Source organism: Magallana gigas, chromosome 5, assembly GCF_963853765.1.
Source record: "Magallana gigas chromosome 5, xbMagGiga1.1, whole genome shotgun sequence".
Taxonomy (NCBI): Eukaryota; Metazoa; Mollusca; class Bivalvia; order Ostreida; family Ostreidae; genus Magallana; species Magallana gigas.
Window position 1 is genome coordinate 55112234 of NC_088857.1, and position 14855 is coordinate 55127088.

Below are 14855 nucleotides of genomic sequence, written 5' to 3' on the forward strand. Positions count from 1 at the left end.
TTTAATAAAAAAAAAAACTACACGTACTTGTAAAGTTTTGGGGCAATGGTATCGAGTATGTACAGTATCTGAATTTAATTTTTTGTCAGACATTAAACTTCATCTATAGATAATAGAGAAACTGCGGGAAAATTATTTTCTGCATGCATGCTACGGAAAAACAGATTTTACAGCAGTAAAATTTTTCTTGTAAGGACCATGAAAAGAATACATAAATTATTCAGCACTGTAAACTAACTTTTATTTGCATGTGAGAAAATAGAAAATTTTGCAAGGATCAAATAAATATCCTGGTCAGGAATACTTCTCACTGCAAACAAGTCTTTTAATGGTTTTCTACATATAAGATTTCTGCTCAGTTGACTTTTTCAATATTTAATAGTACAACTGATGAAAATTACGTACTGTACTGTAAATTCCTTATATTACGCGAGTACTTAATTCCGCGGTCCCGCTGGTTTGTATCAAATTGCGAGAATATAAAATCGCGAACGTGGAACTCTTCTCCTTATTTATTATAGTTTTCAACTCTCAGAAAATAATGGCGAGATTTTAAAATCCGCGAAGGATGCATCTCGCGATTTTACGCGGATAATAATTCCTCGCGTTTAATTAGGAATTTACAGTATTTGATCACCTCTTTATACCGTACATAAAATATGATTCATTATTCTTTAAATAAACATATAGGAAAGTATCCATTGGCAAATTTGGAAGGTAAACTATTTGGATTTATGCTTTACTGAATAAAAGTTCATAACCAGAGAAATCCTATCTTACAATTTACAGTACCGATATGGTTGCTTTGTAGACCATTTAGTCTCCTTTAATAACTTGACAAAGGTCAAATGATTCCATCCTCATTGTAATCATGGTGTGCATGTAATAAATTAATTACATATTTAATTTCATTTTTTTATATCAAAATCAAACCAAGCAGTCCACCTAATCATCAAAATACATGAGACTTGGTGAAACAATTTTTTTAACTTCACTTAAAGCTGGCTCTAAACATTCCTTTCCAGATTCTACAAATAAATATTCATTCCACAGACTACTGAAGAGGGACTTAATGAAAGAAAAAATCAAAACACTCAATATTTATTTATCACATGACAAAACAGGACTATTCCTTTGTAACAATCATTGAATTGGAGAAGTTCCGCATAAGTACCATATACAGAGTTATTAGCACCCCATGTTTTTTTTTTGCTGTAAAAGATTTCTCCTCCCCAACTCAAATGTTGTCAAAGGGAAGTAACTTGCAATTTCATTTAGCCCCATTTTAAATTATTTTATAGAGGCGATATAAAAGGAGAAAACTAAAAACAGGGGTGAAAATTTCTCAGTATACAGTATAACAATTTTTCATATTTTCTTTAGAATCAGCGGACTTTTGCACATAAAATATTAAAGTAGATGTACAATGTTCGAAAATAATTTGACAGCATCTTAAAAATATATATTTTAATAAAGAGGAATGATTTAAATATATGGAGTCAGCAATTTACAAGTAAATACAGCTTCTTCTTAGACTTTGACACCATACATATATATTTTAATTTCCAGAAAAATTGATCATCAACAATCATTTCATCAATATACATGTATAACAGCACATGACTTTCAAAACAATCACAGATTGTGTTTAAAATTCCAGTCAAAAATTACCAGTTTTGAAGGTAACTTTCATAAACAATGCCAGAGACATTATTATTGGAATGATCACTTAACTAAGAGTTACCGGGTAGATCTGACACATTGTTGCTGTACAAGCTAACCCACATGTCACAACACCTAAAGCTAGGTAATTCTCAATCTATAGAGACAATGTGGTGTCAATCTTTGACAAAGCAATCAATAACACTGAGAACTTATCTTGAAATAAAATAAAAATGAAAAGCAGAAACCAAATTATAGAAATGAAAGTAATATGATATTGGTATATTTACAAAGCAAAACAAAAAGAAAATTCTGGTTGTTGGTTAAAACAGGGATGAGATTTTTCTATAGATACACAGATTCTTACATATTAGAAAGTCAAACTGTTAGTTGTTGAGATCAGTGCTGAGCACTTACAAATTTAATGTTTCCCCATTTTTTCTTCCTCTGCCAATTACATCCATGTCAAAACATCACATAAGATTGGCATCAAGTAAAAACAATCAAATTCCAAATTCCTGTAATATTTTAAACTTAACAAAAAAGCTCTTATTGGTAATAATAGGCAATCTGAGATATGCCTTATGTCAACTGAGTGCACACTTAACAATCATTCAACTTTATTGTTTTCTCTGGCAAGCTCAAATAACTTTTGACAGAAAATCTTTGAGGGTCATAAGTTCAGATTAGGGACAATAACCCATCCATTAAGTTATTGAGAAGAGATTATGAAAGGTGATACATGTATGACCGTACAGAAGCTGTTTTCCACAAGGTCAACTTACAAATTCAAGCACAGGTGCAATGACCGATAGATATGTGCAGCTTTGGTGAGAAATCTTATAAAATAAATTACATTGTATGCATTCACAGATTATTTAAGCTGCTTTGGTTTCCATGGTAACTAATATTTCATTCCTTGACTATTGAATTTCACCAGTCAGTTAGTCACCACTTCACAACTTCTGTTTCGTTTTACAAAAGTTTTTCTATAAAACAACACTTAAGTTCTACAAGATTCATCTCGTGATAAAAGTTATTCCCCTATTAACTAACATGCAGATTTATACACGTAGACCTTAACTCAACAAAAGTAACAGAAAAAACAGACAATATATATACATAAAATTGTCAACATACTCATGTCAAATAACTGTACAGGAAAACATCTTACAATGTACAAAAGAATGCAACCTAAAACAATATTACAAACCTGTGTGAAAAAGACACTTCACAAATTAACAATGAGCATGATTTGGTCAAAACTACATCATGAAACTACCTCTCAAAGCACATTTTATTGCTAAAAATGACTTGTACTAAGTACAAGTTAACTTGGTCTAAAAACATCACTTCTTCAACAATGAAAAAAAGGTGTAAATCTTTCATTAAACATCATCAACAGCAACTGAATGTACTTGTAGCAACATAGGTTTAGGACAAATGAAAGTGATGGTGCCATGTCTGATATCAGAATATGATATCAAAGTGGATGGTAATTGTTTGATATTTCATTAACAGTTGTGGAATGACAACTTTTCGTGATTAAGAATAATGTAGAGCGAAGTGCAGGTGTTTCTATCAGATATTTTGTCATCACGCACAATTCAAAAAAGAAGAAAGAATCCAGGACAAAGACCAATTAATTTTGAAATAACTATAACCAAAAACAAGTTCACCTTATTTTATTGAATGTTGTCTGTTAAATTCAGATCTATTTAATTGAATCTAATCACTCCATCATAGCCCTTTCAGTTTTGAATATAAGAAATTTCAAAACAGGAGATTGGTAAGAAAGTTTTAAGCATGTATAAAGAGCAAATATAATATTGAGGAATAGTTTTGGCAACCAATGAAATCTTATGGCTGATGCAACAGCTACTTACTGATCTAGGTCAAACAAAATATATACTAATGTGAAAATTGAAATGCTATGACCATTTGATTACTGGTAATGACCTGAACATGGCCGATCTAAAGAAGCAAAATATACATGTTGGAACCATTAACTCATAAAAAGTAGCATCTCTTACAATACAAAGTCTTTGAATATAAATTTGGTAGTTATTAACCTATCAAGTTGATTCAGAGCAGAAAATTTAATGATATCACAAAAAAATATAAAAATAGCACTGTACACAAAATGTGATATAACCAATCAAGTAGTGTTTCATAGTTACTAAAGCCACTCTGGTCAAACATGATGCAATAGTGGGTGAGATGCAGCAACTATTACTAAACATCCCCCCAAACTATGGATTGTGCGTGACTCTGCAGTGGCTTACAGCAAGAGTGGGCATATTGTGATATAAAACAATGGAAAACATTACTGAAATAGCACGGTGAGGGCGAGATCTATCAGCACAATCTGCCCTGTACTAAATGTGCAGGATGAGCACAGTACTTCTGATTACTCAACAGCAGCAGTATAGTGCTATGTTAGTGCTATAGAGTTGAGGACAGTCAGAGGAGAGATGGTTCAAGTACTATAAAAGTTATTTACAGCGGTGGTTAAGTACCCATATTCTGTAGGCAAACAATACCCCCAGGTATTAAATATGCAGATGCATGATTGAAGACTCTTTCAAAGTTTTGATTTTTTCCATACGCATGGGTATTTCATGCAGTTTTATGTTTACTACATAAGTAGTGTAAATTACCACCACCCGTAAATAACTACATTTACAATACATTAATGAAGTATATTTTTCAAATGAAAACAGTTCAAAGTACATGTATTACATAAAGTACTCTCATACAGCACAAACTAACAGTGATCAGACAGACAGACAGACATACGGAGACGACACGTACTAATCTCAGCTAGACCCTACCACTCCGCATCCATCAAGGAAATCAGCACAAGTATTGTCAACTGCTCCCATAGGGTTGTTCAACACAACATTAAAGTCTAGATTAATTGATTTGTAAGACGTTTGCTTAAAACGATTACTTTAGTATACATACATGTACTTTGAAAACAAATTCTACTAACAATAAACATTTATAAAACTACAACTTTATAATAATAATAAATTTCTCTGCTAAATTGCTGTTTAAGAAACACAAACACATACATTCTGTGAACAAAACAGATAGGACACAATAATGAAAAAAAGATCTCAGCTGCATCAAGTTAAATAAAAATGGTTCCCTTTCAGCCCTGACACAGTAAAACAGCGTGACCTGGTGCATACAACTTCTGTCTACCAGTGTCAGGGTTAAGTTCATGTAAGACACCTGTTCTAATCAGTCAAAACCCGACAGGTGGACTCCACCATCAGCAGTGGGAACTAGTGTTGTTACTGCTCCCTGAGTTTTTGATTCGGTTAAAAATGTTTTTGAGTCCAGAAGGCTTTTTCTCTTTTCTCTGTTTCTTGATCATTGAGTCTGGTCCCATGGAGGTGATATCAGTGTGTTCCATGGGGTCTGAGGAGGGGTGCTGGGTGGGGACCGACCCCCGACTGACCAGGCTAGAGCTGTCCATAGAGGACATCGAGGAAATGCTGGCTGAACTGTCCGAGGCCGGAAGGTGGCAGAACTCAGACAGCTCCTGTCGGACATTGGTGTTACTTCCCGCGTGGAAACCCAGGCCTCCGGAGGAGGAGATGTCTACGGATGGCTTGCTGGGGGAGGAAGATGAGAGGGAAGGTGAAGAGGAGGCAGAGGCCATTGTCTTTGTGCCATATCTACAACACAGAGGATCTCATGAAATAACAATCAATAGAAATGACTGTATATATCTTTGTGTCATATCTAAAATAAAAAAAGACAATCTCATACAATATCAATTAAACTGATACAAAGGACTATATAGACATGTATGAACATGATCTTATATTGCCCGACAAAATGAACATCTTAATTCAAATTTTTTATATAGGCATACTTTGTATAGATTAGATACACTGATAAACTTAATCATATTCAAAAGATTTTCAAATGTGTCCAATTGTTTGGAGAAAATGAAAGAAATTTCATCAAAATGGGGTAGAAATAATTAGACTCGTTAAAGAAATTCAATGTACATTTTTGGTGGCCAAAGTTGACTCTCATGATAATTAGTCCTTTGCTTTAGGTTCCATGAATCTCTAAATTATCAGAGATTACTTGTTTTCATCTTTCCCCTGCCCCTGAGACAGGTGTGGTGGTACTGACCCTGAGTTCTGCGGGTCCAGCGGTGCCTTGATGGCCTTGGAGAGGCGGTCCCAGAACCAGTCCTTCAGGTCCTGCTTGGTGTAGTCACACAGGGTCACATGACGTAGCACCTGGGGCACCTGTATCCCAGACTCAATCAGCACAGGAATCAACTTCTTACTGCGAGCACCTGTCAGAGAGAATCATCACTTGTTTACAATCTTATCAATATTGAAATCTTGGTTGGCAAAATGCTATAGGAAAATATCAATCATACATATCAAGCAACAAAAAGTATTTCCTGATTTTTCAGTAGTTTGAATTCCACCACATGATCTAAAGAAGTACTAGTTAAAACTGGAGGGGGATTGATTTTCTTCAAATCCAAAGGTACCACTTACCCCCACATTCAAATTTCAACAACCTTTAATTGTTATTTATGCCAGCCTATCCTTGTGAATTTATAAGAAAACTTGAGACAAGCACCTGAATTACCTAAGTCAGACAGGTGTTAGGCCTGTGTTTTAACTCCTCTGGGGAGGACTTACCCGAAGACAATGTGTGGCGAGGGAAAGACTTACCTAAAAACAATGTGAGGGCGTGCGGAGGACTTACCTAGGGACAATGCATGGGTGTTGGGAGGACTTACCTGGAGACAATAGTGTGGGTAGGTGGTGGACTTACCTGGAGACAATGCGTGGGCAAATTTGACCTGAAAGTCTGCGGAGGCACTGTTTTGGTAGTTCCTGGACATGATGATCACCATACGCCGGCACCTGCACATAAAAATTCATATTTAAACCTGGAATAGCTTGAAGAAAATGTTGACATTTACAAAGATCAATACAATATGTTTACATTTCATTTTATAAATATGAAAGGATTTTGAAGATAATTTTAACTCTTTAATCAAAACTTAAGTAAAATCAATTCTTACTTCACTTATTTCCTTATTTTCTCATTTGAAAAAGAGTCAACAAATCCAAAAATATCAAGTGATTCCCTCTAATAACATAATAGAGTCACTCACCTCATCTCGATCAGGCGGGCGTCAATGACGTAGCGAGCCCCACCAGGCAGGTCATCTCTCCAGGGGACAAACAGCTTTAGGTTGTGTGGGGGACTCTCAAGCTTAGTAATCATCTCTTTCACAAACACCAGGTCCTCACCCTGGGGGGAGTAGCACACGAAGGCGTCAAAGAACTGCGGCATTCCATTCTCCACTGTCGGCGAAAAATGACATTCAGTAACAAATATTTACATTTGCAAAAATGTTTCCTTACATGAACCTATATAATAGTGAAAATGTTCAATTCTGTGTGAACTTTTTGATCACAGCATGATCAATGAATGATCATAGCATGCGCTTATTGCTTTAAATGGTTGGATTATTGTAAGCATAAAATTTCAGTAATTTTAGTAATTCTGAACGATTTGCATTTTTCACATGTTAATATGAATATAAGTAATAAACAGTAATGTTTAAAAGTTCACTGGGAAATGAACTTGGTTGGTACATTATCAAATCTTCTAAGAGGCCCTTTCGGCTCCACAGGATTTGATCACATGACCAACCAAGTTCATATCTTGGTGAAATTTTTAAATTGATTTTTATTTCTTAGTCAGCATTGTTATGGCTATTAATAAAAAGTACTGCAGCATGCCCTTCTCCAATGTCAATGAAAAACGATAAGTTGATAGCATTACGTAAGCAAATCAAAAACATGTACATCCACTGTCAAAAACAAGTGACAGGACAAGGTCTCTTTCTCAAATAATATATGAAGTAACATACTGCAGCATCTTTTTTCTACTGACAACAAAATGAAAAACAACAACAACTGACTAGTCAATGTCTTATTAAGCAAATCGTATATCATACATCCCCTCTCAATAACAAACAACAAGTGAGTGTAGCTTAAGCAAATCATATCACACACTTAAGTCAGAGGTGTCCAAGTAGCGTAGTGGACAACGCACTCGCTTGTCACCGCTGCGACCCGAGTTCGATACCCGTGATCGACAGTGGTTGTATGTGATAGGGTATGGCGGTCGCCCGCTTGGACACGTGGGTTCTCTCCGGGTACTCCGGCTTCTTCCCACACCAATGACCCCCTCGCGCTAACATCCGTGCCAACGAGAGATATTAATATAAGTTGTAGAACTTGCTTATCAATCGTTGTAAAATAAATAAAGTTCAGGTTTTTTTGGGGTTTTTTTTTTTTCAGAGTAAACAAAAATCTCCTTTATCATGTTTATTATGAAATAATATAAATGTTTACAAAATATTCATTATCATGATAATAGTATGGTTTTAATAACATGAAAAACTTTGGGAAGGCTTTGCAAATGAGTTAGGCCTAACAAAAAAAATAATTTGTTTCTGCTGAAAAAAAGTAGGGTCGGTCGGTCGGAATTTTTTTTTATTTATTAAAATATTTTTTTTTTTCCTTTAATATTGCAGTATCCATACATGCCGGTTAGATACTGACACTGCTGAATGGTATAAAATTAGAAATACTTTTAATATCATTCCTGACTATTAAGCTGGTCTTAAGAAAACACAAAAATTATATTATATATCAGATACTTCCTCTGCCAACAATGAGAGCATTATTAAAATCTACAAGACATGGAAACATCCAGCCATTTTGAAACAAAACATTTGAGTTACACTGGTTTGAGAAGAGTAACTGCTTCAAGCGTTTTTGTGACCAAAATTTTGAGTAATTTTTTTTCCAAATCGGATAAAAACGAAAATAAACGATTTTCCATCAAAAATCCTTAAAAAAAAGTTTTGTGTCGGGGGATAAAAGCTAGGGTCGGTCGGGAAGCGGAAACAAACAATTTTTTTTCTTAGGCCTTATCACACTTTGAAGATGAATTCTGAGTCATTGGTTTTTTTGAAAAACACATCTGTTATCTGTGTTTACACAAATACATTATTTATTAATTTTTCTAATAAACAAAGAACTTTAATTTGTGTTTAACAATTTCAGACTGATATATTTACGTTTTCCAGTGTCTTTGCCTGTAATAACACTACGTATCGATTTTACTATTAAACCCATAACTTCAAATGACGCTAAATTGAGGCGCCAGCGGGGTTTGCTTATTTATATTTAAATATTTAATCGCACAATGGCATAAAATTATATAAATATAAGTAATAAGGAATCATTCTTTGAATATTATGAGGTGATAATTTCGGTCGGGGTGTGATTAAATCTATCATAAAGCCTTTTTTATTGGATTTGATCACGCCCCGACCAAAATTATCAGCTCATAATACTCAAAGAATAATTCCTTATTCCCTATATAAACAAAATACAAAATGTTGTCACTTGACAAAAAATATCTGTAACAAAAAATTATGCCTGATGCTATGTCCCCAACCACAGTGTATGAAATTAAAAAAATCGACTCACCGTCGTCTTTACAGAGGATGGCCAGCTCGTCCACGTTATGATCGATGGCCGACTCCGTAGAGGTAACTGCAACAAAGGGAGAAAACTCTGTTCACCAATACTGCCTCAACATGGTACTATAGAACAAGTGTCTTTAATTAACAGAACATGTAATTAATCCTTTAGTACCTTTATATCACTGTCTTACGACACATTCTTAAAGTAAAATTTAACAAAAGGAGAATTACCACACAGTAGATCACACCCGCTTCTGTCTACTGCCAGCATCCTTTCATTGACATTAATCTTACTTGAGGAATTATACACTCTGTGAATTATTTCTTTTCCTAAACAAGGATCTTTTTTTTTGCATACAACTATCATTCCTATTGACACTGTTTATGAAAAATTTCCTTAAACTGCAAATCAAACAGAGTAGCGCTAATTACAAACAGATGCATCGTGTGACCGGGGCGCTCAGTTTGACTCGTCTGAATTATAAGCATGTCCTCAGTGACAGTTCACCAGGAAGATTTACCCTACACCCAGCATTCACAAAACTCACGAATCAAGTCAAGTTCATGGGAGTTAAGTGCTACCCGAAGCTCCTTGTTCGAGCAGGAAATAGGACAAAGTAAAAGTCATTGATTTTTTGTCCTAAAATGCAAATATAATGCAGGTAGCACATTACATAAGTGATACATTAGATAACATTTGCTTACTAAGCCTTTTTAAATTGAACAAGAATGACAAAAATGTTTCACAGGTATTTTCACAGTAAAACTCTTTGGTTTTCTGTAAAAATAAGACTGTCTAAAAAAAGTAAGATGTAAGAGCAATTTCAGTTGGCTTTATGCAATATGAGTATAGCATCTAGCAATAGCAGACACCATCTTGTACATTATATCTGTCAATTATCATAATGTAATTAACAACTCTCCATATCTTAAGATGTTTTGAAAGTTTTCATTGACATGTACCTAAAGGCTTCACATTTTCAAAATATAAATCATGTCAATGACTACCTCCATGTCTTTGAGAGACATGTTTATCTGTTTTGTATGGATTTTCAATCGTTATTTTAAAAAAGAATCCTGGTAGCCAACAAATAAATCATTTTTTGGCCTAAATAAAAATGAGACTAACAAGTACATAAAATAACAAAGACTGTCTCAAATATGTTTACAATCAATTGTTAAAACTGACTTCAAAATGTCCATTCCCCTTGCAATGGACTTTCTTTACTTGTAGCCTTCCCTGTCTGGACTTACCCCAGTCCTCTTGTAATAGACTTTCTTTACTTGTAACCTTCACTGTCTGGACTTACCCCAGTCCTCTTGTAATGGACTTTCTTTACTTGTAGCCTTCCCTGTCTGGACTTACCCCAGTTCTCTTGTAATAGACTTTCTTTACTTGTAACCTTCCCTGTCTGGACTTACCCCAGTCCTCTTGTAATGGACTTTCTTTACTTGTAACCTTCACTGTCTGGACTTACCCCAGTCCTCTTGTAATGGACTTTCTTTACTTGTAGCATTCACTGTCTGGACTTACCCTATTCCACTTGTAATGGACTTTCTTTACTTGTAACCTTCCCTGTCTGGACTTACCCCAGTCCTCTTGTAATGGACTCTCTTTACTTGCAACCTTCACTGTCTTGACTTACCCCAGTCCTCTTGTAATGGACTCTCTTTACTTGTAGCCTTCCCAGTCTTGACTTACCCCAGTCTTCTTGTAATAGACTTTCTTTACTTGTAACCTTCACTGTCTGGACTTACCCCAGTCTTCTTGTAATGGACTTTCTTTACTTGCAACCTTCACTGTCTTGACTTACCCCAGTCCTCTTGTAATGGACTTTCTTTACTTGTAACCTTCACTGTCTGGACTTACCCCAGTCCTCTTGTAATGGACTCTCTTTACTTGTAACCTTCCCAGTCTTGACTTACCCCAGTTCTCTTGTAATAGACTTTCTTTACTTGTAACCTTCCCTGTCTGGACTTACCCCAGTCCTCTTGTAATGGACTTTCTTTACTTGTAACCTTCACTGTCTGGACTTACCCCAGTCCTCTTGTAATGGACTTTCTTTACTTGTAGCATTCACTGTCTGGATTGACCATAATCCTCTTGTAATGGACTCTCTTTACTTGCAACCTTCACTGTCTGGACTTACCCCAGTCCTCTTGTAATGGACTCTCTTTACTTGCAACCTTCACTGTCTTGACTTACCCCAGTCCTCTTGTAATGGACTCTCTTTACTTGTAGCCTTCCCAGTCTTGACTTACCCCAGTCTTCTTGTAATAGACTTTCTTTACTTGTAACCTTCACTGTCTGGACTTACCCCAGTCTTCTTGTAATGGACTTTCTTTACTTGCAACCTTCACTGTCTTGACTTACCCCAGTCCTCTTGTAATGGACTTTCTTTACTTGCAACCTTCACTGTCTGGACTTACCCCAGTCCTCTTGTAATGGACTCTCTTTACTTGTAACCTTCCCAGTCTTGACTTACCCCAGTCCTCTTGTAATGGACTTTCTTTACTTGCAACCTTCACTGTCTGGATTGACCATAATCCTCTTGTAATGGACTCTCTTTACTTGCAACCTTCACTGTCTGGACTTACCCCAGGCCTCTTGTAATGGACTTTCTTTCTCCTCTCTTTCTTTCTTCATCCTGATGTAGGCATCAGCATCACGAACTAAATAAACAAAGACAACATTAAATTATTATCATTTACACCAAAACATATTAATAATATACTGTGACATGCACAGGCATCAAGGTTTGACATATCAGCATCCACTGAGAAAAGGTTCTAAATATTAGATATCTGTCATTTTAAGTGATGAAATTATAATGTCAGGTTTTTTATTTTAAACATGCAGTACTGCCTCAACAGATGCAACAGTTATCGACTACAATACTGCTATGGAGAAATCTGGAGGAACACCTGATAAATCAGATACATGATTGACAACTTAATCATGCATGGAATATTTCACATAATCATTTGACTAATTCCCATTATGACAAAAGGTTATGCTATAATATATCACAATATATTCCATATGTGCTCTCAGTCACCGTGTAACTATTGAACACATTTAAAGTGTAACAATTACAAAGTCATAAATGACAGTACTTTTGGATATGTTTGTGCAGAAATCCCAGGGTGTACCTTTGACCCATTTTTTTTTTTAACATAATGTGCTCATCCCATCTGTAAAATGTATCCAATAAAAACATTATAATAGCAAAGGGCCTGTAATAAGTGATTTTGATTTTTTTTAAAATGTAATTTGAATACATGTAGTACAATACATGTACATTCTAAAGATGTGTGAATTTAATCTAAGCACATATTTAGTAAACCATGATCGGTCTGTGTTTATTAATGTATTTGACATATCTGTGTTTTTGATACTGCATTATTGGTTCTATTACAGGCTTGGAGGAGTTCCTTTCCTGCATAGTGCATAGATGGTAACAGACTTTTGAAGACAGAAGCACGCTCCTTCTTATCTGTGGGGTTTTGTTACTATAAAGTAAAAAAATGTATCTGGAAAAATGGGGAAGGCTGTTGCTGTGGTCAATAACTCTTGTAATCAACCGTTACACTCATTTGATGCATCTCATTTCAATTAACTTTTTATTATGGTAGCATAATCACTATTTTAATAAAAAAAATTCAGCTTACGTTACAGGCAGAACAAACATTTACATAGAATTTGAACTAACTTATCAAATTTTTGCAATCTTCAAGAACGTCCAACCGTCCCAACTCCACCAGAAACTCCCACAACCGCCCAATGGTTGGGGACAAATCGGACCGGTTTGTCCATTCTGTGAGCAACTCATCTGTTGGATTTTTCTGTCTTTCGAACTCTTTGATTTCCAGAAACCCAAAGCCCACCATTTCAGCAAGTCCATTGTAATCACTGACTAAGCCATTTGCGTCATTCACTATTTCAGACTGGACGTTTAAATACAAAGATAGCTTTTTTCTTGCACTAACCCGTAATGCATCTAGGGATATATCTTTGTACTTGTCACTAAGACTTATACTTTTGCCATTCGAATCCACAATTTCCATCTCCGACATGGACATTTTAGCGAAATTGGAAAAAATCTTGAGTTCGGAAAGGTCACACTCACAGCATATATACTTATGTAAAAAAAATGATAATCAAGATGTCAAAATTAATGCGACTGCCATCTTGTTGTTAGTTTAAGTCAAAACAATAGTCCCATTCTTCCACTTTGTTAATGGAAACGACGGAAATTTCCCCTAAAATTGTGTGGGCCTCGGTTTCAACTTCCGGGTTAGAAAACAAAGTAGAGCATTTTAAAGTAGCTCGTACGAAAAGTGTGTCATATATCAAAAAGTCAGAGAGAAGATCGAAATCAGGGACGTTTAAATACTAAGTTAGTCAGTATAAGTCCCTACCGAAATTCCTGGCATGAATGAAAATTGTTTGAAATATAAAATCATGATTTTATGTATTCATCAGCTGATTATGGTGAGTTAGAAATCTGGTCATTATCATGGTTGAATAAGTCTGATCACAGCACTTTTAAATAAAAAGGTCACTAAACTTTTAATCAAAGTATATACAGGCCTATAATGCAGTTATGAAAAATCAGTTGTTTCCAGCGAATGCTACATCCCACGATAGGTCCTTATATAGGATAACAACGTTGTATAACAATTAAATGGTCATCAAAAATGCTATAATACATGGATATTACTAAATTAAACTAATAAAAGTGTTTTCATTTTTAAAAAAAATCAATTTAAAAAAATATATATTAAAAATATTTTAAACATTTTAGTGCAATAATAAACTCCTCAGTATATTTCGTATAAGTTGAAATGTGCGTGCACTGCCTTTCCCGTAATCGACATTTTAATTATAATTCTAGATTCACACCAGCATGCATTACTGAAATTAACATTAATCTTGCAGTGAGCACTCGTCAGGAAAGTGCGTCTTTTTTATTTATTTTTCTCTAGTGAAAAACCTCTTTAAAAGTCATTTCCTAGAGCTTTTTTAGAACAATATTTGAGCTTTGTTTACAAAGCAAAGATTTATAAACTCCGTATCTTTCGGCTTATAATTTGATATTTGACTTTCAAAATTTGACACAGCATTATAAACTTCTATATTTATCATTATAAACATTGAAAATGGAAGAATAAAATTTGAATATTTTACGTCAAATCGTGTCCAAGTCCCTATAAGCCTGCATTAGTCAAAAATAAGTTTATTAAAGCAATATGAGCTGCAATTTTCTTGTTGAATTTCTTTTTTAACGAAAATGTTATCTCCTTTTAAAAGGATAAAAATATCATGATTTTTCAATTTCTGTTAGCCATATTTTTGTTGGGAAAACCGTTAAGAATCCCTAATAGGAGCAAAATTGAATTATTGTAGTCCTGTACAAAAATTGATCTGCTATATATTCCTTAGAAGAGACATCTTTTTTCCGACAAAAATTAAGACAGTTACACTTATCCTACTAGCAGGATTTTGCAGCAAAATAAAAATCTACAAAATACAACTCATTGTTTTCACCATTTAAACAACTAAACACCAACAATTAAATAGAAATATGCAAGATGAAAAATTTCCCTGAGGTCAAATATCACTTTATTA

General features: G+C 34.7%; 1 protein-coding gene across 1 annotated transcript; it reads right to left on the reverse strand.

The window, feature by feature from the left end:
• Positions 1–4670: 4670 nt before the first annotated feature.
• On the reverse strand, positions 4671–13471 carry Myd88-2 (myeloid differentiation primary response protein MyD88-like). Its single transcript, NM_001305357.1, is given in 7 exon segments — positions 4671–5351; positions 5821–5989; positions 6484–6575; positions 6830–7022; positions 9228–9293; positions 11822–11896; positions 12937–13471. Coding segments are annotated over 7 exon segments (1374 nt in total). The 5' UTR covers positions 13307–13471; the 3' UTR covers positions 4671–4942.
• Positions 13472–14855: the final 1384 nt, after the last annotated feature.